Raw genomic sequence first — 24,945 nt, forward strand, 5'->3', positions numbered from 1 at the left:
GGTGTACCTCTTAAAGTAGGCACCACTTAGCCTAGACACCCCCAAGCTCTACTCAACCAGAAGCCCCAGAACAGGAGGTACAGTAAAGATGAGACCAGGAGCTCGTGAGACACGTTCCACAGTCTACTGGAGATAGAGATATACTAACTGACCAAGGAGCATACCGTCTTATAAGACAGAGTGCAATTTAATGCCACCTCTACCTGCTGGTAGATGATCATAACCCACAAGTCTCAGGATTCATCTGTTGGTGGTGATAAGGAAGCACAAAAAATATATATTAATATTAAAACAAAAAAAAAACACTAGGAAGATACCAAAGTTCAGTACATTTATTTTTCAAACTATCTACTGCCTGAAATCAGTAACTATTTAAAATCAAACACCTGAAAAATACATCAGCAGCCATGGTGGAACAGTAGATTCTGTTACAGCTCATCCCTAGTGTGGTGTGTGATGAAGTTCTGTAGCGTTTCAAGATCTCTAGCACCATTATGCTCGCTTATTCTTTCTCCGGCCCGGAACAGTAGCAGTGAGGGATATCCACGGACCTGCAATTGATGAGAAAACACGATGATCGAAAAGTATTGGCATTAAACACACAGTACAATGCAGGCGGTTCTCTGCAGAGGAAAAGGAATCTCAAAGAGTACTGCCAAACACCTGTTCTTGTAAATTCCATCTCCCAATACTGTCACTGTACGACTTACTTAGTCTAGAGCTGCATATGTATATATATATATATATATATATATGTTAAAAAAAGGAGCATGGTTTGACACAGAGAGCAAGGTTTAGTGATAAAATATAAGTAGAAGCTCTTTTCAAACTGCAAAGTGTGAATAAGGAGTAGATTTTCTTCTTATGACATTACTCCTTCCTGTCTAAGGAGTGAACAAAGACAGAGCTATAATTTTTAAAGTGGTATTTTTATTTTATTTGCTGCATTTGTATCCCACATTTTCCCACCTTTTTGCAGGCTCAATGTGGCTTACATTTTGGTGTAATGGCGATCGCCATTTCTGGAATGAGAAATGCAAAGCGGTATTGCATTAAAGTTCATAAATGATAGAGTAAATTATAGAGTAAGTTAGGTAATCAGTTCATTTCCGGCATGAGAAATAAGGTGGTAGTGTGTTAACGTTCATTAGTGACAGAGTGACTGAAGCAGTCAGGTATAGAGAGTTCAATTTTGTCTGGTTCTGGTAGAGTTTCGTTGTCTGGTATTTAGGATGGGTCATTGTGGTATGTCCTTTTCAACAGGTTGGTCTTTAGTAATTTTCAGAAGGTTGTTAGGTCGTGCATTGTTTTTATGACATTTGGTAGTGCATTCCATAGTTTTGTGCTAATGTAGGAGTAGCTGGATGCATATGTTGATTTATATTTAAGTCCTTTGCAACTGGGGTAGTGGAGATTCAAGAATGTGCGTGCTGACCTTTTTTGTGTTCCTGGTTGGTAAGTCTATGAGGTCTGACATATATACCGGGGCCTCACCGTGAATAATTTTATGGACCAGGGTACAGATTTTGAACGCAATTCATTCTTTTAGTGGGAGCCAATGTTTTTAAACTTGGAAATACAACTGCACTTCTGTCATCTACAGTGTCAGGCTCACACTCTCCTTTCTGGTATCATTATAAGATTTCTCTCCATCATAGATAGTGTGAGAATTGTGCCAGCTCCTGCAACCTTACTTGTCAATAATCAATTAAAACCCCCATATCAGGCGAGAATAAATGGATCACACAGTGTAACAACCAGAGCTTCATTACTAGGGTTTTTGAAATAGGATGGATGAGAGACCAGCCGGTTGATGTGGTGTATCTAGATTTTCAGAAAGCTTTTGACAAACGTTTCTCATCAGAGACTCCTGAGAAAATTAAAGAGTCATGGGAAAGGAGGCAATGTTCTGGGGTGGATTAGGAATTGGTTACTGGACAGAAAACAGAAGGTAGGGTTAAATAGTCATTTCTCTGAATGGAGGAGGGTGAATAGTGGAGAGCTGCAGGGATCAGTACTGGGACCAGTGCTATTTAACATATTTATTAATGATTTGGAAATCGGAACAATGAGTGAGGTGATTAAATTTGCAGATGACACAAAAACTATTCAAGGTTGTTAAAACATGTGCGGACTGTGAAATATTGCAGGAAGATCTTATGAAATTGGAAGACTGGGTATCCAAATGGCAGATGAAATTTAATGTGGACAAATCCAAGGTGATGCACATTGGGAAGAATACTCCGAATCATAGTTACCAGATGCTAGGGTCCACCTTAGGTGTAAGCACCCAAGAAAAATATGCTAACATCTTGTGCGGCAGCAGCCAAAAAAGCAAACAGGATGCTAGGAATTATTAGGAGAGGGATGGTGAATAAGACCGAAAATACAATGCATTTGTATCGCTCCATGGTGTGACCACACCTTGAGTATTGTGTTCAGTTCTGGTCACCATATCTCAAAAAAAGATATAGCGGAATTAGAAAAGGTTCAAAGAAGAGCGACCACTCCTCTCATATAAGGAAAGCCTAAAGAGGATAGGCCTCTTCAGCTTGGAAAAGAGAAGGATGAGGGGAGTAATGATTGAGGAGTAGAACGAGTAGAAGTAAATTGATTTTTTACTCATTCCAAAAATACAAAGACTAGGGGACGCTCAAGGAAGTTATATGGAAATACTTTTAAAACAAATACAAGCAAATATTTTTTCATTCAACGAATAGTTAAGCTCTGGAACTCTTTGACGGAGAATGTAGTAACAGAAATTAGCAAATCTGGGTTTAAACAAAGGTTTGGCCAAGTTCTTGTAACATTTGTTTATAGAGGGGCTGTAGAGGGGTATCTCTGGGTAGTCTGAGGGAATCTGAAGGTGATCTTATAAGCTGATCAATAGTTGCTTTTATTTAGAATCGCTCAATTGTACTTTTAATTCTATATTATGAACGTTTAATGCTGTTTTCGATTTTTTTTTTTTTTTTTGTAAAACACTTTGGGCAACTTTTTGATCCAAGAGAGGAAGCAGTCAAGAAATATAATAAAAGCAAGGTGAAGATACACTATAAAAAATCTTTGATAATAGCACTAAATAGCGCTATAGAAATGATTTGTAGTAGTAGTAGTAAATAAAGAAAGAGCCCAGAGCCACTTCCCAGCCTCAGAGGAAATGTGCATGAGGCACTGTTGAGGCTCCTTCACATTTCTATGTTTTTCAACAATATACTCATTTAGCACTCTCAACCTGTTCTCTTCTTAGATGTTGAGATTCAAGAGTTTATAATTAAGCTCCTATCTGGATGAACAAACTCAGTGCATGGGAAATGCAATGTTCTGCTGACTTACAGAAAATCTGTTACAGAGGGCATGCTCAGCGGTGCAGTCTACTCTTGCAATCTTGACATCGCTCAGAGCTGGAAAGTCCTTTTTTGAGAGATTCTCCCATGTCGGAGCTAGATTCTTACAGTGCCCACACCTAGACAAAGAAAATTTCCTTTCACATTTTTATGTACATAATTCCATATTTAAAGCAGCAACAGAACTACAGTTTTATATACAACATTGTACAGAAAACATGCATTTTCTTTTATTTTCCATGCAGAAAAAGCAAAGGTGCTGACCTGTAACAGGTGTTTTCCCACAGGCCGAAGGATATGTTGGACACTCAAGTGGGGTGATATCGCTGCATGACACCAGGACAGAACAGCTCTCACAGAACTCAGAATTATGGGCTTGAATAGATTTAGTAAAAGGCATTACTGCATTACCATGTGCTAACATACAATTACAGCAGGCTAGGGAAGTCACCAGAATGAATTATGGGATAGGAGGGGCCCTGTAGAAGGAAATGATGTGAGGAGGGTGGACAGGACTGCAAATCAAGAGGCAGTTACGGATCCACAGGTGATGTAATTAATGAAGGCTTCACACAGAGGTGGATGGATACTAGCAGAAGGAATGAAGTTCAAGGGCAAGTGCATGGAAGTGAAGGGGCCTGGAAAAGCCAGAGGAGGAAAGCATGAAATACGTGCAGTACCCATGTAGGGCCCACTCAGGAGGAAAGCCTGGAAGTTTGTGCAACAATGGAATGAGAAATTCTCAAGGAAAGCAAGTAGGAAACAGGACTGCAGTTTGTGGGGCTGAGTTCATTTAGAAAAGGTTGTTTGAAAGTTGCCAAGAGTTGATATTACAGCCATAGTATTCATACGATGGAATCCTCAATGGAGATTTAATAACTGATATAAGCAAAGGCTGGAGAGTCAGAGAATACAGAAAGTGATTTATTTGGGCAGCTGAGAAAACATTTCCACAAGTGAGTGGCTCCCAAGCTCTGTCTTGCAAAACTTTACAGATAACATGCCCATTGTCCAGGAGCAGCTTGCTCATCAATGATAATGTAAGTTTCAGGTAGACCAAAAACAGGTTGGTCAGCGCTATTCCTACCAAATGCACCGTCTCTAATTGAAGACTTGTCCAAAGCAGCAGCAAGAAGTGAATGCATGATATGAGGACCAAGTAGCTGCTTTATACATACTGTTCCACAAAGCAAATTAAAAGAAAGCAATGGCAGTCAAAGTGGTTATTTTGATTTCATGAAGTTTTACTTTACTTTTGAGAAGAATACAGGATGCTAGCTAATTCGCTAGGGTTTGTTTGGCCACTGAAATGCCATGATTGTTGGCACTCAGAGGAGATACACAACTATGCAGACCTTCATAGATTCCACTCTTTAAATATAAAACGAGAGAGCTCTTTTACAACTTAGAATTTAGAAGGATGCTTTGCATGTATCCTTGTGCAGTTAAAGAAGAATTATTTCTTCATTCACATGGTTTAGGATGAATATGTAAAAACTATTTTATTATGATTAAACTGAGCATCATAGGTCGCTAAAACCTGAAGCACAGCGATTCTTCTAGCTGAACCAACTGTTACCATAAACAGCACCTTCCAGAAGAGATGACTGAGAGAAAGATTCCATTGGCTCAAATTTTGTGAAAGCAATGCTATAACTAAGTGCATGTAGTCACACGTGCCTTGCACAGAAAAGTACCACTTATGCATGTTAGCATGTAAGTGCAATAGGGCTAGATTCTATATAGCACACCTAAAAACAATTGGCGCTGAAATGAGAAAAGCCTAAGTGTATTCTATAAAATACGCCTACATTTAGGTATACTTTAGAATAAGCCTAAATTTCTGTGCAGTTTAGAGAATACACCGAGCACCCATTGATGTGACTAAATTTAGTCACAGCTATGTATGCCATGTTTTACTTAGTGTAAATGCAGATGCCTAAATTATGCACAGAGCAGGTGTATTCTATAACAATACGTGTAGATTTTAGAAACACCCATGACCTGCCCATTCCATGCCCCATTTTAGCTATGCGACTTAGAATTTAGGAACATCATGCTATAGAATACACTTAGACAGTTCTGTACGTAAATTCTAATTATTGACAGTGTCAATAATTGCTTGTTAATTGGCAACTATCAGCGCTGATTGGCTTAACTAATTAAGTTGCATGCACAAATACAGAATACGAATGTATTTGTGTGTGCAACTCTAGTCACGCTATACAGAATCCAGGGGATGGTGTGAAACTGCAAGGGGGCATACACATGGGTAGTGCGCAGGAGGACCATGGGCAGGGCTGCCACTTACCATGCAGCTTATAGAATTCTGTTAAGTTCTGTATGATGACTGTCGCACTTAGGCGGGTCCAATTATGCTAGCATTCTATAATGGAATGGAGGTGTCTGAATGCAGTTATAGAATAGGGTCTTCTAAAAAGGGGCACCCTGTTATAGAACAGCCCCCATAAGGATAGCATCGAGGAACCAAGGCACAGGGAGACTTCAGAAATGGTGCTTTGACATGAAGCTGCCCTTTCATGAATGGCTACATGAAAGGCCAAGAGTGCACGGAGATGTACTCTGATGGACGATGTTTACAGTGCAAAGCAATAGGGATGGTACATGTATTACAGTATGGAGGACAGCAAAAGAGGTCTTTACCATTAATGAAGTGCCAGATCAAAACACTTCCATTTAAATGCACACACTGAAAGCTTTCTTGCAGCCACAAAAATAAGTAATGGTAAGTTTACAATAGCACCTAAATGCAGTTCAACTTCTACATTATCAGGGCTCGTGACTTAAAAGGAAGTCCCTCTTCTGTGCTATCAAAGTGAAAACGCTGGAAATCTGCTTGGAGAGTCTTATGCGAAGAGGAAACCAGTTCTAACAAGGCCAGTACAGTGCCATGAAGATCATTGTGCTGGGCTTTTCCCAAAACTTGTGCAGTTTTTGCTAGTAGAGAAAAGTGGGCAGAAGGAGGAGCTATGAAGTTCAATTTATGGCTAGTGTATCTAATACTAATCAATCCAGGAAGGGATGTAATGAACTGAGGGGCAACTTTGCATATTCACTGCTGGTAAACAGGTTGAGTGTCCTATACGGTTTGATGGTCTAGAGCAAGGCTTCCCAGACCTGCCCACAGTCAGTCAGATTTTTAACACTTCCACAATGGAATATTTATGAGATAGATCCGCATATATTGGAGACGCAGCATATATAAATTTATCTCATGCACATTCATTGTGGATATTCTGAAAACATGACTAGCTGTGGGGTCCTGAGGGCACGTTTGGGAAACCCTGGTTTAGAAATTACTTCTGAGGCTGAAGAATTCTGTTAAGCATGTCTGCTATTTGATTCAGATTGCCCAGGATATAAGAATTTTAGGGGGTCTTTTACTAAAGGTTAGCTCGAGTTATCTGCAGCAGGTCCCGTTTTATTGCTACGGGCTCTCTGCAGATAACTAGAGCCAATCTTTAGTAAAAGACCCCCTTAAATTTTTAAACGGTCAGAGATTATAAAGTCCCAAATTCACACTGTTTCCCTGCATAGTCAAAGGGAACCCACACATTTGTTTGCTGACATAAAAACATCTATATTAGAACTCAATAATCCTGAAGATGATGAAAAAGTATCCAGAAAGAGTAAATGATTGCTCTAAGCTTGAGATGATTGATGTGCAGAATCTGTTTAGATTGTGACCAGTTTCCTTGCATAAGCTGAGAGCTGAGAAGAGCATGCCAACTGATGTTGGAATCATATGTTTACGAATGGAATGATGCCCTAGTGGTAGAGAATGACATGGGGACGGGGCCTGTTTACTGTGGGAGCAAAATGTTTTACCACCCCACGGGAACAGTAAAAAGGTTTGCTCCAGCAGTTAAAAAAAAAAACCTGCTCCAGGGCCTTCTCTCTGCCTGGTCCTGCCTTCTGACACAACTTCCTGTTGGTGAAAACAGGAAGTTGCACCCTGTGACCAATCAGTAGAGGCTGGGCAGGAGGGAGGGGGAAAGCTGAGCTTTTTTTTGCCCCCTGCTTTATTTGGAGACGGAAGGCACTGAGCCTGGGAGAGCTGCAGTGTGATGGAGAACGGGTGAGTGCTAGCACAGCCCTGTGAAAACGCAGCATGCAGTCAATGTCATGAGAGAGACAGAGAAGAAAATGGTGCTAAAGTGAAGGCTGTAGCTTGCACCTTAAATGTTTGGCTTCATCGTGTCTGCACTGCTTTGTAGTTGAGCCCTGGTGTGGTTGCAGCAGTTGACAAATTTGTTGGCTGAGAGATGACTGCTGATCAGGAAACTGGTCCTTAAGCTGGAAATAATATTAAAAAAAAAAAAAAAAAAAAAAGAGAGAGAGAGAGAGAAGGGGGGTGTTGGGGATTCTGGGGACTGAGGCGCTGAGTGATCTGGAATAATCATTTTTGTTCCCACCCAAAGCCCACTACCAGGCCATGTCTTCTTCAGCTTCCAGCAGGCTTAGGGCTCTCTCTGGCCAGGGTGCAGTCGTCCTACTTGCACTTCCCTAACACCAACCCTGGCATGTGTGATCTTTATATTTTGCACAGTATAGAAGGAAATGCATCTCTTTCTATTTCTTTGGTGTGGCTTCTTGGGATTTTGGTTTAAATTTATGTTTATCATTTTTGGTCAGCTATTATGTATTTGGCATTTGTGTTCTGTGTGTGTGACCAAGGTATTGTGTTAGCATAAATTTTCTATGTAGCATTCTGTAGTAATTTGGCTTGTTCAATTTTCCTGATAGTGTAGGGGATGTTTGAGAAGGGAAACAGGAGTTTGGTTGATCCTTGTTCTGTATGGTCTGTAATTTATAAAACGACAGATGTACAGAATATTGTTTCTTTTTATACTTTTTTTTTTTTTTATTTATTTATTTATTTATAATTTTCAGAAAATAATATACAATATGTTATACATAATGACGTGAGGATTAAATTATTCAAGATATAGGATACTCCAAAACAATAATCGAAATGGTAATTCTTAATTACTTTGACCACAATAATTGGACAAGACACTAGGAATAAATTTAGAATTATCAGAAATTATTTCAAATAGATTGAGAGGAAAAAGCACATAAGTCAACTAGCTGATATTACAAGCATAAGCTGTGTGAGTATTCAGGTAGCTCCATCACCACCACTCCCTTCTTTAGCAATTAACCATTTCAACATTTTCTCAGGATCCAGGAATACAAAATTAACATCTTTAAGAGACACGAAACATCTACAAACATATTTCAACACAAAGGAACCACCTATTGCGAGAATTCGTGGTTTAAACACCAGGAACTCTCGCCTTCTTTTCTGTGTTTCCTTATTCAAATCTGGAAAAACTTGTATCCTGGCGCCTAAAAATAATGCCTTCATATGTTTGAAGTACAAACGAAAAATATTGTTTCTATCCATTTCCAATGCAAAAGTCACTAGGAGGGTAGTACGTTGAGTGACCACATCTAAAGAATTTTCCAGAAACTCAGTGAGGTTGAGTCCAGGTTGAGCACCTTGAGGATGAGATCTAATTCCAGAAATATATTGAACTCTGGTAATTGGAGGATAACCCTCTACCGGAATTCCAAGAATTTCTCCCAAATACTTCTTTAGCATATCTATAGCAGGCATCAATGGTGATTTGGGGAAATTAAGAAATCGTAAATTATTTCTCCGTCCTCGGTTATCTAGAAATTCCAGCTTTCTCGCTAGAATTTCCCTGTCCTTAACCATAACTCCTGTCAGGTTCTGAAGTTTCTGTGTCTCTTCTCCCAAAGTTTCAATTTTCCTGTCATTCTCCTGTATTTTCCCAGATAATACAATTTGTTCTTGTTTTAATTCTATTAGTTCTGTTTTAATAGACTTTGTTACCTGGGTGAGGGCGGTATTGATGCCCTGGATAGCATCCCACAGCGTCTCCAATGTTATAACAGCGGGTCTTAAACTCACTCGACTTCCCTCAGAAGCTGCCTCCAGAGCCAGGGGAGATATCGGGCTATCTGCCCTTAATCTACCAGTTATATTTTGTTCTGGGGTCGAAGTAGCTGCGGGGCCTCCTCCAGTCGTTCGGGGTCTCACCACTTCGGGTAGCTCCACGTTCGTCTTCCCCGCAGCTAACAAGCTGCTTCCGGGTCGTGGGGGCGCTGTTAGCGGGGGCGGGCTTAACGAAGCCGTCTCCATGCTTCGGTCCAATTGACCAGCAACGGATCCCGTCAACGTTGGCGTCTGCACTTTCAACGCCTGGATTCCAAATTGTTCCAGCGTCTTTTGCTGGTTAGCCGGTTTCTCGGGGTCGGAGGATGTTAAAACCCCGGTCTTTCCCTTCCTCTTCCCCATGGTTAACCCGGGGAGGAGTGCCGCTTCCCAGGTATGTCAGCTGGAAATCGGGAGCTCACAGACGCACGTCCTCTCACGCCGCCATCTTGTCCTCTTCTTTTTATACTTTAATAAAATGATTTAAACCTGTTCGAGGTTTGTGCGGATGGAATCCAACAGAACTTGCAGAGATGAGGACAGAGCTCACGGGGGCGGGAACAAACTTTGTCCCTGTGGCATTCTCTACCTAGTGATTTAAAAAAAAAACGGCACGTTTATTCAGAATGACTTCTAGTATCCACCACTATAACATGGCCTGGTAATGGAAGAATAGTGGTAGACAGAAGTTGGGTGTGATTCCATTGTTATTTTTTTCCATTTTGCAGTGGATGATAGGAATGATAGAATGTAGCCACAATATCAACATTTACCACAATTGTACCAATATGAAAAACAGTTATGTGCACTTGGAGCTGGTTGAGGTCTCTGTAAAAATAGCAAAGGCGTAGGTCAGTGCTATGGTTTTATTACATTTTTAGATAGTGTAGACAGAGCAGAGCAATACAAAACTGAAGGATTAAGGAGACCTGTGCACAGGAAGGGCCAGGCATGCTCAGAAGTTTATATATAGCTCTGAGATCAGAAAGCTGTTCCATCCTAGTGCCATGCAATATCACCTATTTATTTATTTTATTCAGAATATTTGTTACTTGCTCTAACTGCAAATCTGAGCAGGATACATCGTAAACATACATAAATAACATAAAAACAAAAGTAACATTTCCTTAACATTAATATAATGCAAGCACAGTACTAAAACCTGATACTCTCTTCCTCAAGAACAGGCCACAGAGCTTCGCCAGTTGGCCAAGAAGCAGCTGCAGGATGTTTCTGGTCAGGGGCAAGTAAGATACTTTTGAAATTGCATCCAGACTCTCTGCTACAGGTGTGGGAAGGCATAAACTCTCATGGCTACATGTCTCTGACCTGGAACCAGCGGTTCAAGAGAGGTTAGTGGGTGTTCCCAGTTGAAGAGGCAATCTTTTTAGGGACAAGGTGGAGGAAGTCGCTGACCTCATTAAGAAACATACTGATACCATTCAGTCCCTCTCTCAATAGTCTCCAGCTGTATCCTCCTCTATTAGGAGGTTCCCAAGTTGGTCAAGATGCAAATCCTACTACTCTCAAAGGTATAGGTTTCCCAGCAGTCCCAGCCCCAACAGTCCCGTCCATATCAGCCTAGGGGCTCAAATGTCCCAACCGGCTCCCCTGTCAAAGCATGGGACGAGCTTTTGATTGGCTCTAGGAGAGTATAGCCACAGTCCAAGTAACTATCCTGGATGACCTTATGGTGGGAGGGAGGATTAATTTTTTTTCCATCACAGGTGGCCCAATGTGACCTCCAACAGGTGGATTTTTTAAATAGTCTGTCTCAGTTACACTCTGCATTGGCGATAGAGGCCACCAAATTGTCCACCGAGAGCATTGTTCACCGGCTCTTGGCACAAGTAGGCACTTGCAGAGGAAACCTCTGCCCTTCTCCTGGCCAATGCGGTTGAATCTGTGCCACCAGGGGAAGAAGGGAAGGGATTCTATTCCACTTACTTCCTTGTGCCCAAAAAGATTGGGGGGGGGGGGGGGGGGGGGGATATCGTCCCATCCTAGACTAAGGGCTCTGAATAAATTCCTGGTCAAAGAAAAGTTCAGGATGATTTCCCTGGGCACCCTTCTCCCCATGATTCAGGAACAAGATTGGCTATACCCTCCCAACTTAAAGGATGCCTATACCCACATTTCAATGCTTCCCAGTTACAGGAAGTACCTCAGATTTCGAGTAGGGAAACACCACTACCAGAACTGTATTCTGCCTTTTGGCCTCTCGTCAGTTCCCAGGGTCTTTACCAAGTGCCTAGCAGCAGTCATAGTGTCGCTATACAGACAGAATCTATGTATTTCTCTACCTGGGCAATTAGCTGGTCAAGAGGACGTTGCAGGAAGGGGCACAGGTGCCTGTGCAGAGAACTATTTGAGTGCTGGAGCTACTAGGGTTCATTCTTCCATGTTACTAAATCTCTTTTCGATCCAGAAATCTACTTTATTACTCCTGCTCTAACTGTATGAATGAAATTCTTACTTTCCTACTGAAAAGTTGTAGTTCATTTCCTTGAAATTATCCTTATATTTTTAAACTAGTAAAAAAGCCCCATTTCTGATGCAAATGAAACGGGGGCTAGCAAGGTTTTCCTCTGTGTGCATGTGGGAGTGTGTGTGTCACTGCCCTCTGCCCTCTCTCCCTTCCCCTGTGTTGTCTGTCCTATCTGTCCCCTCCCCCCTCGGAGTCCAGTCCTTCAGTGTTAAGTTTCCTGCTGTGTTTGTGTTACACAGATAGTGAGGGCTTCTGCCCTCTCTCCCCTCCCCCCTCTGAGTCCTTCACTGTTACAGAGAGAGCGATTTGATTTCGTGCTTTGCTGTGTTTTCCTTCACTGTTTGTGTTACAGAGAGAGCGAGGGCGGGGCAGACACTCATGGGGAAACCGGATATCTCGCCCCCTTCACACTTCCGGCTGGAGGCTTCATTTAGAACGTTGGTGGTGCCTTTTATATATAGAGATTGTAAACTGCTTTGATCTGCTAATTAGCAAAGACAGCATAGCAAACCTGAATAAACAAAACTAAACTACCCTAAATTCCACCTACAATCTATACAGAAATTCGAATTCATAGACGTCCTGCTCGATATAGTGCAAGCTCTGCCTTTTCTACTGCAAGCGAGAGCGGATACCTTGGTGACGCTTGCCTCGCAAGTCCGCAGAGTAAGCGGGTCACAGCTCAGAAGATGTTGAGATTGCTAGGCCACGTGCAGGGGCATAATCGAAAGGGGCGTCCAAGTTTTCCTGAGGACGTCCTCCCAGGACATCCCGGTAAAGGGGCAGGGGAAACCTGTATTATCGAAACAAGATGGGTGTCCATCTTTCGTTTCGATAATACAGTTGGGGACGCCCAAATTGCAAAATTTAGGTCAACCTTAGAGATGGTCGTCCACGATTTTCGGCGATAATGGAAACCAAGGACGCCCATATCAGAAACGACCAAATCCAAGCCATTTGGTCATGGGAGGAGCCAGCATTCGTAGTGCACTGGTCCTCCTGACATGCCAATACACCAACCGGGCACCCTAGGGGGCACTGCAGTGGGCTTCAGAAATTGCTCCCAGGTGCATAGCTCCCTTACCTTTTGTGCTGAGCCCCCCAAACCCCACTACCCCCTTGGGGGGGCACCTACATGTGGTTACAGTGGGTTTCTGGTGGGTTTTGAAGGGCTCACATTTACCACCACAAGTGTAACAGGTAGGGGGGGGATGGGCTTGGGTCCGCCTGCCTGAAGTGCACTGCACCCACTAAAACTGCTTCAGGGACCTGCATACTGCTGCCAGGGAGCTGGGTATGATATTTGAGGCTGGCATAGAAGCTGGCAAAAATATTTTTAAAATTTTTTTTGAAGGTGGGAGGGGGTTAGTGACCACTGGGGGAGTAAGGGGAGGTCATCCAGTCATTTAGAGCACATTTTTGTGGCTAGGTCGTAAGAAAAAAGGACCACGTAAAGTCGTCCAAGTGTTTGTCAGGGACGCCCTTCTTTTTTCCATTATCGGTCAAGGACGCCCATGTGTTAGGCCCCAGTCCCGCCTTCGCTACGCCTCAGACACGCCCCCGTGAACTTTGGTCGTCCCCGCGACGGAAAGCAGTTGAGGACGCCCAAAATCGGCTTTCAATTATGCCGATTTGGGCGACCCTGTGAGAAGGACGCCCATCTCCTGATTTGTGACGAAAGATGGGCATCCTTCTCTTTCGAAAATAAGCCTGATAGCCTCCACAATCACTCGCATGGTTCACTTCCATTTGAGAGGCCCAATGGACTCTGGCTTCCCAGTGGTCTCAAGCTAAGGGGGAACCTAGCAGATGTCATCTGAGTCCTTCCAGAGCTAGTTCACTCCCTACTCTGGTAGACAATTTGGCTGAATCTGACCATGGGACTCCCATTTCAAATTTCACCTTCTCAAAAGGTGCTAACAATGGATACATCCAACCTCTGATGGGGAGCTCATGTAGATGGGCTTCACATTCAGGGGACATGGTCTGCTAAGGAGACAGATCTTCATATCAACCTCCTGGAGCTAAGGACCATTTGGAATGCTCTAAAGCAGGGTTGTCCAACCTCATAAGCACATAGGCACCGCCATACTGGGAAAATATCAAGGGTCCATCAAGCCCAGCATCCTGTCTCCGACAGCGGCCAATCCAGGCTTCAAGTACCCCCCCCCCCCCCCCAAAAAAACACAAATTTTTAATAATGTTCAACGTCCACAATTCAGTCCTGTTTTCAGGATTTCCCCAATGAATATTGCCTCCATTGTATGCAAATACATCTCATGCATATTCAATGGAGAAATTCTGAAAATCCTACCTGGCAAGGGCCGAGGTTGGACAGCCCTGCTCTAAAGGCTTTCAAATATTGGCTGCTGAACCAAAGTGTTCTAATTGAAACCGACAACCAGGTCCTGATGTACTAATGTGAACAAAAAGGGGGGCACAGGATCCTATCCCTTGTGTCAGGAAGCGGTGGGGATGTGGCAGTGGGCCAACCTTCACGGGACGGTTCTGCCGGCTACAACCTGGCTGGGAAGGACAAAAGCCTAGCAGATAGACTGAACAGGGTGATGCAACCTCACAAGTGGTCTCAACAAGGGCGTAGCCCGCAAGATCTCCCTCGGGAGATCTTTTTGCCAGTCATCACAACAATAAAGACCTTCAGTTTTGTTCCAGACTCATCAAATGGCAGACTAGCATCAGATGCCTTTCTCCTCCATTGGGGAAGGATCTCCTGTATTCGTATCCACCCATACCTCGCACAGAGAAAATTTTGCTGAAACTCAAGCAAGATCAGGGAATGATAATCCTAATCGCTCCATTCTGGCCGAGACAGATCTGGTTCCTTTTTCTTCTGGCGTTGTTCTCCGAAGGACCATGGAGTGTTATACAACCCTAATCATGCAGAACAAGGGGTCTCTTCTGTACCTCAACCTCCAGGCCCTGGCCCTCACAACCTGGATGTTGAGAGCATAGGATTTCAGTCCTTAAACCTGCCTAAGGGTGTCTCCAGAATCTTGCTTGCTTCCAGGAAAGATTCCACCAAGAAATGTTATTTCTTTTAAATGGAGGAGGTTTGCTGTTTGGTGTGAGAGCAAAGCCCTAGATCATCTTACTTGTCCTACATAAAAACGACTTGAATACCTCCTGAACCTCTCTGAGTCTGGTTTGAAAACCAATTCTGTAACGGTACATCTCAGTACAATCACTGCTTACCATCTACATGTGTGTGTGTGTGTGTGTGTGTGTGTGTGTGTGTGTATGTGGGGGGGGGGGGGGGGGGCATCCATCTCTGTACAGCCTCTGGTTGTATTTTGGTGGCGGTCACTTCAGCTAGCAGAGTCAGTGAGATTTAGGCCATGGTAGCTGATCCACCTTACACAAAGTTTCATCACAACAGAGTAGTCCTTTGCATGCACCCCAAGTTTCTTCCTAAGGTGGTGTCAGATTTCCATCTTAACCAGTCAATTGTTCTGTAAACATTTTTCCTGAAACCTCATGCCCATCCTGATGGGAGCACACTGCACACCTTGGCCTGCAAGCGAACCTTGGCCTTCTATTTGGAGCGGACTAAAGCTTTTTGTTTCTTTTAACCCAAACAGGATAGGAGTAGAAATTGGAAAATGCACTCTTTCTAATTAGCTAGCAGACTATGAGGCGAATTTTCAAAGCACTTGGACTTACAAAGTTCCATAGTAACCTATGGAACGTTATAAGTCTAAGTGCTTTGAAAATTAGCCCCTATATCTCCTTCACTTATGCCCTGGCTGGGTTGATTCTTGAGTGTCATGATGTCATGGCTCAGAACATCAGAGCCATGGCTATGTCGGTAGCCTACTTGAGATCAGCCTCCATTGAGGAGATATGCAAGGCTGCAACCTGAATTAAAAAAACAAAACAAAAACAAGAGGAAATGTCCTAAAAAGTGCCAAGGCTAGATTTGGCATTACTGCACAGGAATATCCCGCATTAAGCCGTGTTAACTCCAAATCTTATCCCATTTTAGTATAAGGGCTCCTTAAGTGCCCAAGAATTTTCCATTCCTGTATTTGTAATTGAAAGAGATGCTCTGCGTTAACAGTAATCAACCGACATGGAAATGTTCAAAAGCAAAGAATCCTTTCGTGCTTTTGCAATTTTTTTCCCCCATGGTATGTGTTCAGTTTTGAACCCTGTGCCCTCTTTTTGCACCATATTCTATAAGTTCATTTTAGCACAATAATCATTTTAGAAATAAGACGAGGAAGAAAGATTTTAGAAATAAGATGAGGAAGAAAGATACTTTTTTCAAAAGGAGCTTTCATCAGCTGGGTGAGAACAACGTTGAGATTCCATGACTCTAGTGGAGGTTTGACAGGGGGCTTTGAAAAATAGCAAATCTCTCACGAAGCGAACTAGAGGATGTCCGAAGATGGGCCTACCTTCTACATGTTGTGGATAAGCCCTAATTGCACTAAGGTGAACCTTTACAGAATTGGTCTTGAGACTAGACTGTGATAAGTGTAGAGCAAATAAGGAGATCTAGGGCCTTGCTCTCACAGCAGATGGCAAGCCTCCATTTAAAAAAGTAACAACTCGAAAGACCCAGGAGACACCCTCCGAGAGACCCAAGGAAGCAAATTCTAGGCTCTCAACATCCAAGCTGTGAGAACCAGAGACTGAAGGTTTGGATGCAGAAGTGACACCCCCCCTCCCCTCCCCCCGTTCTGAGTGATGAGAATTTCCACTGTTCTTCGGAGGATAACTCCAGAAGAAGAGGGAAGCACATCTGCTGCAGCCAGTACGGTGCGATCAGAATTATGGTTCCATGGTCTTGCTTGTTTCAACAAAGTTTTTCCTACTAGAGGTACTGCAGAATACGCATATAGAAGACCTGTCCCCCAATTGAGGATGAAGGCACCTGATGCTAGTCTGTTGTGGGCCTGAAGCCTGGAACAGAACTGAGGGACCTTGCAGTTGATCTGAGTGGGAAAAAAATCCACCGAGGGGGTGCCCCGTGCTCGTAAGATCTTGCAGGCTATGCCAATATTGAGAGACCACTCGTGCAGTTGAATTATCCTGCTCAGTCTGATAGCAAGGGATTGTCTGTGCCCGCCAGATAAGTGTAGCTCAAAGGAACACGCCATGTTGGTGAGCCCAAACCCACATCTGGACGGCCTCCTGATACAGAGGACATGATCCGGAGCCCCCCTTCTAGTTGGTGTAATACACTGCAACCTGATTGTTTGGATAAGAACAATTTGGTGAGATAGCCGATCTCTGAAAGTCGTTAGAGTGTTCCAGATTGCCCAAAGCTCCAGGAGATTGATCTGAAGATTTGTTTCCTGGAAGGTCCAAGCTCCTGCCCATCTACATGAGCTCCATATCCCAGGGGAGAAGCATCTGTCGTCAGCACTATTTGCAGCTCAGGAATTTGAAATGGAAGTCCCAGAGTCAAACTGGATCGAACGGTCCATCACTGAAGAAAGCATACAAGCTCTGGGGACACTTGGATGACATCTTCTAGACTCCCCGTGGCTTGATAGCACTGAGAAATTAGGGTCCATTGAGCTGATCTCATGTGAAGACATGTCATGGTGTAACGTACACTGTGGAAGCCATGTGGCCCAACAATCTCAACAGCTGACAAGCTGTGACCTGTTGAGAGGCACGAGCCTTGGATGCGAGTGAGACAAGATTGTCCGCTCTTGTCTCTGGGAGGTAGGCTTGAACCTCTTGTGTGTCGAGCAGGGCTCCTATGAACTCCAATCGCTAGACACAGCGGAGATGGGACTTGGGGTAGTTTAAAATGAACCCAAGTAGCTTGAGACCCAAACAGTCCTCCACATGGACTCCTGAGCACCCTCCTCTCTTGACCAGCAAATAGAGATATGGGAACACATGGACCCCCCCAGGCTGTGTAGCGACACTGCAACTACCACTAGACATTTGGTGAAGACCCAGGGAGCTGAAACAAGGCCAAAAAGGCAACAAGCAGTACTTAAAGTGATGTGTTCCCAACCAAAATCAAAGATACTTCCGGTGGACTGGAACTATCGGGATGAGAGTATATGCATCCTTTAAGTCCAGCGAGCATAGTCAATCATTTTTCTGAATCATTGGGAGAAGGGTGCACTAGGAAATCATCCTGAACTTTTCTCAGATTAGAATTTTTTCAGGGCCCTTAGGTCTAGGATGGGACGCACCCCCCTCCCCCACCATTTTCTTCTGCACAAGGAAGTACCTGGAATAGAATCCCTGCCCTTATTCCCCTGGTGGAACGGGTTCAACCACATGGGCCTTCAGAAGGACAGCGAGTTCCTTTGCAAGTACCTGCCTGTGCTGACAGCTGAATCAGCTCTCGGTGGGCAATTTGAAGGTTTTAGATGCCAACTGAGGGTGTATCAGAGACGGACTATTTGAAGAACCCACCGGTCAGAGGTTATAAGAGGCCACCTTTGGTGAAAAAAATCTGAGCCTCTCCCTGACCAGCAAGTTGTCTGGGACGGACACTTTTACTGCGGCTATGCTCTATTGGATCCAGTCAAAAGCACGTCCCTTGCTTTGCCTGGGGAGCAGCAGGGGCCTTAGGCGCACGCTGATGTGAACGAGCATGCTGGGGCTGAGCCTGAGCAGGCTGGCGAGCCGAAGAGTTGTACCTAATGCCTAGGATAGTAATAGGAACTCCTCCTTGGCTTGCCAAAAGTCTTCCTAGCTGAGGAGTTTGATGCAGAATGTGCCCGGCGGGAGAGAGAAGAGATGGTGTTTAGTGTGTTTTTTGATTTGGTCAGCAACCTCTTCAACCTTCTATCCAAAAAGGTTATCCCCCCGGCAAAGGGCATCCACCAACCTCTTCTGAACAGAATGTTCCAAGTTAGAAGCACACAGCTATAGTCTGCGCATTACTATACTTTGAGCAGAGACCCTGAATGCCACATCAAAAGTGTCGTAAGTGCCCCTGGCCAAGAACTTTTGACATGCCTTCTGCTGCTTGACCAACTGGTGAAAAGGCTCGGCCTGCTCCGGAGGGAGCGTGTAAACAAAGTCTGACAGCTGTCGCACCAAGTTTTGTAAGTAAATGCTCGTGAAGAGCTGGTAAAATTGTAAATGAGCATTGAAGCCTGGTACATCTTCCTCCCAAAAGAATCCAGGGTTCTAGCTTCTCTGCCTGGAGGTGCCGAGGCATAGTCCCTGGAACTCCTGGATCTTTTGAGCGCGGACTCCACCACCATGGAACTGTGAGGCAACTGAGGCCTATCTAAACCAGGCACACTGTGGACCTGATACTGGGTATCAATCTTCTTGGGCATGACAGAGACCGACAAGAGGGACTCCCAGTTCCTGACAAGCACTTCCTTGAGTACCTTGTGGATAGGTGTAGTCACAACCTCCTTAGGAGGAGATATAGTCCAGGACCTCAAGCATCTTGGCCCTAGGCTCATCCTCCACTTCCAAAGGAAATGGAATGGCATCAGTCATTTCCTTTACAAAAGATGGAAATGAAAGGCTCTCAGGAGGAGACTTTCTCCTTTCAGGTGGAGGGGAGGGTTCAGAGGGAATCCCATAAGACTCGTATGAGGAAACGTATCTAGGATTTTCTTCTGAACCCTATTAGCACGCCTCTTTGGTATCGATGGGATTGTCGAGACCAAACCTGCCTCCATGAGGAACCATGTCCTTAAGAGTGGCGTCGTCAACTCCCGTCTCAACTCCAGAAAAAGATTCCTCCACAGATGTCGAAGGAGTGCCAGTTTGGGTGGAAGGCACAAAAAATAGCTCTCTACCACCGAGCAAATGAGGAGATTAAGAAAAAGAATCTTCTCCTCATGCAGAAAAAGAAGAACTGAGGAGACCATGGCACTCACGCAGGTGCGGTGGAGCGTGGCTGGCGCTCCATAAAGCTCTCATTTAACTTTGGTAAGTGCCAGACTGGACAATGCAGATTGGCGTCAACTACTTGTGAGAATATAGAAGCCTGCTTGTCTTCAGAGAAAGGATGTTATGTGAGAAGATCAGTTTGAGGGTAATTAGAAAATTTCAAAGCATGATATTAAAAGGAGTATAAATTAAAGGTCTGTGAGGATACTACCACACCAGCGAAGACTATGATTATTATGGGAGAAAATGGGCTTAATAGAAAAATAATAGCAGCAAGACTCCAGGACAGCACACTTATGGCCATCACTGTATTTATTGTACCTGCTGCTATTATCTTCCCCAGGCCAATGTACATCTTCAAATGTACAGCCATATTAGGCCTTAAACTACAAGAAGATAAATGTGTCCTTTGGTGAAAGAGATAGCATGCACATACACACACATTTTACAAAACATGGATTGCATACTTGTGTGCAGGATGAAACATGAAGCAGAGATTAGAAAATATCACATTTGTGCACTATTTCATTAATGTTAATGCAAAATCCTCCGCTCAGCCTGCTGCCAAGGGGAAAGAAGAGCAGTAAGAAGATTACTATTTGAAAACTATTCTAATACATAGTGGACAATTACTTACCATGGGGCATAAAACTTTACAAAAGTGACACCAGTAGCAATGGTTTGATCAAAGTTGTTTTCAGAAAGAGACAAGACCTTTGACTGTCAAACAAAAAAAACAAAAAACCAGTACAATTCAAGTGCTGCAACACAAAATCTCTTCATTCCATGAAACTACCTATGGGCTGTAAAATTATAGTGTGAGGCACCAAACATATAAAGGGCAATTCTATAACAGGGCACCCACATTTACATAAGCATACAGAACATTGTCATTTTCACAAGTATACACTCATGTGCATAAGTGACAGCAAAACACCCGAACACTATTCTGTAAGGGTGTGTGTAAGAGACAGAGAGGGGCATTTTCGAAAGAACATCCAAGTCAGAAGGTCCAAAATGGACATCCATCTCACATGTATTTTCCAACAGGACATATGTCAGGATTTCCTATTGGAAAATACATCAGATGGACATCCATGTGCTGAGGACATCCAGCATGAACAGCCATTTTACAAATTGGAACATCCAACATATGAATGACAAAAAAGCAGGGACATGCACATCTGGCAGCATTGCTAGAAGAATGGCCACACAGACGTCCCTGCATAGCAGAGGGTCAGAATAGTGGTTCGTGCAGTGGATTTTAATCCAAGGGAGCCAGGTTCAAATCTTATTTTAACTCTTATTTTGTAATTGTAAGCCCTCCAAGAACAAAAAAAGTACCTATTGTACCTTTCACGCTTGCAGGTGTCATATTTAGGTACAGTAGGTATTTGTTTCTGGAGGGCTCACAATTCAAATAAATAAATAAATAAATAAATAAAAGAATCCCTTGGTTTACTCCTGCCAGTATTCTGTGCCAAAATCAAAATTATGTGCAAAAAATTTCAAAATTCTGCCCACAAAATTTGCAAATTCTGCAAGTTTGTCATAATTTAACCAATATTACAGCTCCCTCATACACAGATACAATCTATATTTTTCCCAGCCCTCTCCCAGCTCCCTTAGCATCCATATCTTTTTCCAGTCCCCTCCCTGCACCCACATAGGGGGCTGTAATGGTGGATGCTCCCTCCCTCACACACACAAATCCACTTTTTTGTTTTTTTTACAACCCCCTCCACCCACCTCATAGCATCCATCTTGTTTTTTGGGGATTTTTTTTACAGCTCCCTCTGCCTGCACCCATAGGCCATCCACTCATTCCTGCACTCAACCGTGAGGTAGGGGCTACATGGGAGTACCTCTTCGGGGCAGGAAAGAACCCCACCGTTTCCTGTCGGCCCGCTGCTGCTACTCTCTGGTTCGTGCAGCCACTTTTTCCAGATGGCTGCCAAGATTTCCTGTGGCAGTCTCATGAGATTACTGCTTGAAGTCTTGACGGCCATTTTAAAAAAGCAATGGCACAAGCCAGAGAGCGGCAGCAGCGGGCAAGAAAGAGTAAGGTTCTTTCCTGCCCTCGAAGAGGTCCCTAGACCACCAGGTAGGCCTGGGAGGGCAGCGGGGGGAGTCAGCCAGCCAGCCTGCTTGCAACCGCAGGCTGGGGAGGGCCCACTGGGGATCATGGGCCAGCCATTTAGCTGCGGAGCGCAGAATTCCAGCACGAGTATTGGTTTAAAAGACCACTGCACTAACCACTAGACTACTCCTCAGACTTGCTTCCTGCTTTGCTACGAATGCCCACAATACCTGAAACTGTCACGAAGCCTGGTATCCCCTTTCAGTTTCACTTTCAGGAAAGAGTGACCCCTCTGATGAGAGCAGAGCATTGGCTGCCAGTGGAATACTGTATATTGTACAAAACCTTGCTATTGGTTCCAAGTTTTATAATCTGGCTTCCCTAAATTTTTATTTTTGCATTTATCATATGTCTGTGCTTGAGCCCTGCATTTGGCCCATCAGCATCTTTAAATTGTCTCCTTTTTTTGACATATCTCACTACTTTATGGAATAGTCTTCCTCTGTCTTTAAGGGCAGTCTTTGCTTACACTGTTTAACAGATGAAAGGGGATATTCACATGGGTGGAGCATGAGGGCATGGGAGAGGCTGCCACTTACATGCACAATTTAAAAAATACTGTAAGCTACATGCACTCGTGCAGCTACTCCAAGTGTATGGTTGTTGTACCTGCAAACACCTAAATGTAAGGTGTTTTGATACCAGGGTATGCTACAATTGTATAACAGAATCAGGGTGCCCATGTACTGTTACAGAATAGGCTCTTATTGTATGGCACTGGGGCATCTTAAAGGAGGTGCCCACTTATAGAATTGCCCCCATAGTGCATCTACCATGCTTATTAAAGCACCAGGAGATCTCCAGTTAATCATACACTGGGCTGGTTGACATATCTCAGTTTCTTATACTGCATATAATTGAATTTTTATGGGCAAGAAAACTGATAAACCGAATATATCTATAAATACCACATACTTTTTAAAAGTAATAAACTTGTAGGTACTTTATATTACATGTAATGCAAACAATATGTCAAACAGTGCAGTCAATGGATAAAAATGGAACCAGATGATTCTTTATTGGACTCAGCAACTGTAAATGAGGGTAAACCCGACACAGCTGTGATTGAGCATATGAATATGCCTGCTTCAGGGGTAATGCCTCTTATTTAAAATTACAAATTGGGTTTGACTTTCTAGCAACACGCTCTGAGTTCCAGTCCTTTTTGGATTTTTACTCACTGAGCATCACTGAAGTTGTTCTTAAGTGTATTACTGAAATTAGAACCAGTGTTTCTGACCCATCGTTACAACACCTGCAATTTCAAATAAGAGGCATTACCCTTGATGCAAGCATATTCGTATGCCGAAACACAGCTGTGTCGGGTTTACCCTCATTTACAGTTGCCAAGTCCAATAAAGAATCATCTGGGTCCATTTTTATCCATTGACTCAGCTGTTTGATTGACTTTTGGTTTCCTCCGTCCATAGAGGTATTTCCCTTCTCTTTCTTGTTGATGCAAACAATATGTCCATTCTGGGTGATGCTGCTAGAAACGTAGTATAAAAAAATTACTTTATTAAATGAAGCTTAATCTACAAGAAAACACGTCACCCTCCCCATCCTTCAGAAGCACATACCTCATCTTGGGCAGCGTCCGCCTCGTGTTGTGGAATTTCAGCAGGTTCAGAAGGAGCTTGTTCTTTCACATCAGAACTTTTTAGCTGAGTCTCTATATAGTCCTTCAGAGAGTCCAAATCCCTCTTTCCCCTGTACTGGTCCACCTGCAATTAGTTCACAACTGGTTCACAAAGGTGTCCTCAGAAACTGATAGGTGATATTCACAATTCAATCAGCACCTTTGGTCTCATCTAAAAAGTACCATACCCAAGGTAAACTTAAGCTGCTGCTAAATGCACTCAGTGGCCGATGCACGGAAGTCCCCGGAACGAACCGGTACTACTTCCACCTCTGTAAAAATTACTATGGTGGAAACAGAGGATGATTCACTAAAGAAACTGCATGCAAATGAGCTGCATGGACTTTTACTACTCGGTAGGGAAGGCTGCCAGGGCATATGTAGAGCAATCAATCACTAAGCGTGGTTGCTCTGTGCATGTTCATACAACGTGTACTACACATGGCTTTCATACACATAAGTAAGCTGTGTGTATGAAAGTGGGGTGTATTGTAGATCCGGAGCCAGCTCACTCTCCTCCCCATGTTCGAATCTCCTTTATCCGCTCCACAGCTTGCTGTCTGGCTGCTTCTTCTGCTGCTACAAATCCCGGGAATGACATATCCAGGGCCAGCCCACTGCCCTCCCCACGCCCTAACTCTCCCTTACCTGCTCCAACAGGACCTTGCAATTTCCAGGTCTGGAGAAGGTGAGAAGAAAGGATATGAGGGCAGCGAGGGAAAAATCGAAGGCGGTCTGCTTTGGGGATGGGTGGAGGGCTCAAGGTTGGGATCAGAAGCAGGAAATGAAATGGAGGTTGGGGTCCCAGGCTGCAGTGGTGCTGCTGCTTCTCTCAACTTGGCCCTAGTGTTCCCCAGCACATCCATGGCGATCTTTCCCTGCCAGGCAGCCCAAGTGTGTGACCGGAGCCTGCCCAGGGATTAGCTCCAGCCTTCATCATCACCCAAGACTCTGCACTCGAAGGAAGAGCAGGAGCAGGCAGCTACATGACATGACATGACATGACATAAAAAGTTCCTCATAAATGGTAGGGGCTGCTTCTGTGCATCGATCGGAAAACGACTGTGCATCCCTCGGAATGCACATCTGAATACTGATTACCTCATTTAAATAGATTAGCATGCTATTCTTGTTGTCTGCTCCCACGAATGTTAAAAAGCCTGCAGAACCCCTTTGTGCATGTCCTGTGAATAACATGCTCGCTAAATCAGCTGGAACCAGTCAAAAAAAGCATGTTGCTGGCCCAGCAAGTTTAATGCATCTCCCCTCTGTGGCTAGTGTTTGTATGGGGCCAACTAACTTCAACAAGTCACAAAAGCTACTATTTTAAATTTTTTTTTTTTTTTTGCAAAAAGCAGCCATTTAAATGTAGCTCAGATATGTTTATAGAAATTGTCTAAAGATCAGGGCAGGATTAAGACACACAAAAACAAGGCAAATGCCTAAGGCCCTCTCAAATGTGCTAATTCAATGACCCCCCCCCCCCCCAAG

At 43.7% G+C, this 24,945-nt stretch overlaps 1 protein-coding gene across 1 annotated transcript in view; it reads right to left on the reverse strand.

Annotated features, from left to right (window-relative positions):
- Positions 1 to 314: 314 nt before the first annotated feature.
- TXNDC5 (thioredoxin domain containing 5) overlaps positions 315 to 24,945 on the reverse strand; it is an 88,597-nt gene continuing 63,966 nt past the window's right edge. The window contains exons 7-10 of the mRNA XM_030208958.1: positions 23,396 to 23,539; positions 20,313 to 20,395; positions 3,337 to 3,466; positions 315 to 551 (exon numbers count right to left, since the gene is read on the reverse strand). Of these exons, the coding sequence (XP_030064818.1) occupies positions 429 to 551; positions 3,337 to 3,466; positions 20,313 to 20,395; positions 23,396 to 23,539 (480 nt within the window). The 3' untranslated portion in view covers positions 315 to 428. The remainder of the gene's footprint in view (positions 552 to 3,336; positions 3,467 to 20,312; positions 20,396 to 23,395; positions 23,540 to 24,945) is intronic.

This window comes from Microcaecilia unicolor, chromosome 1 (assembly GCF_901765095.1).
Source record: "Microcaecilia unicolor chromosome 1, aMicUni1.1, whole genome shotgun sequence".
In the NCBI taxonomy this organism is placed as follows: Eukaryota; Metazoa; Chordata; class Amphibia; order Gymnophiona; family Siphonopidae; genus Microcaecilia; species Microcaecilia unicolor.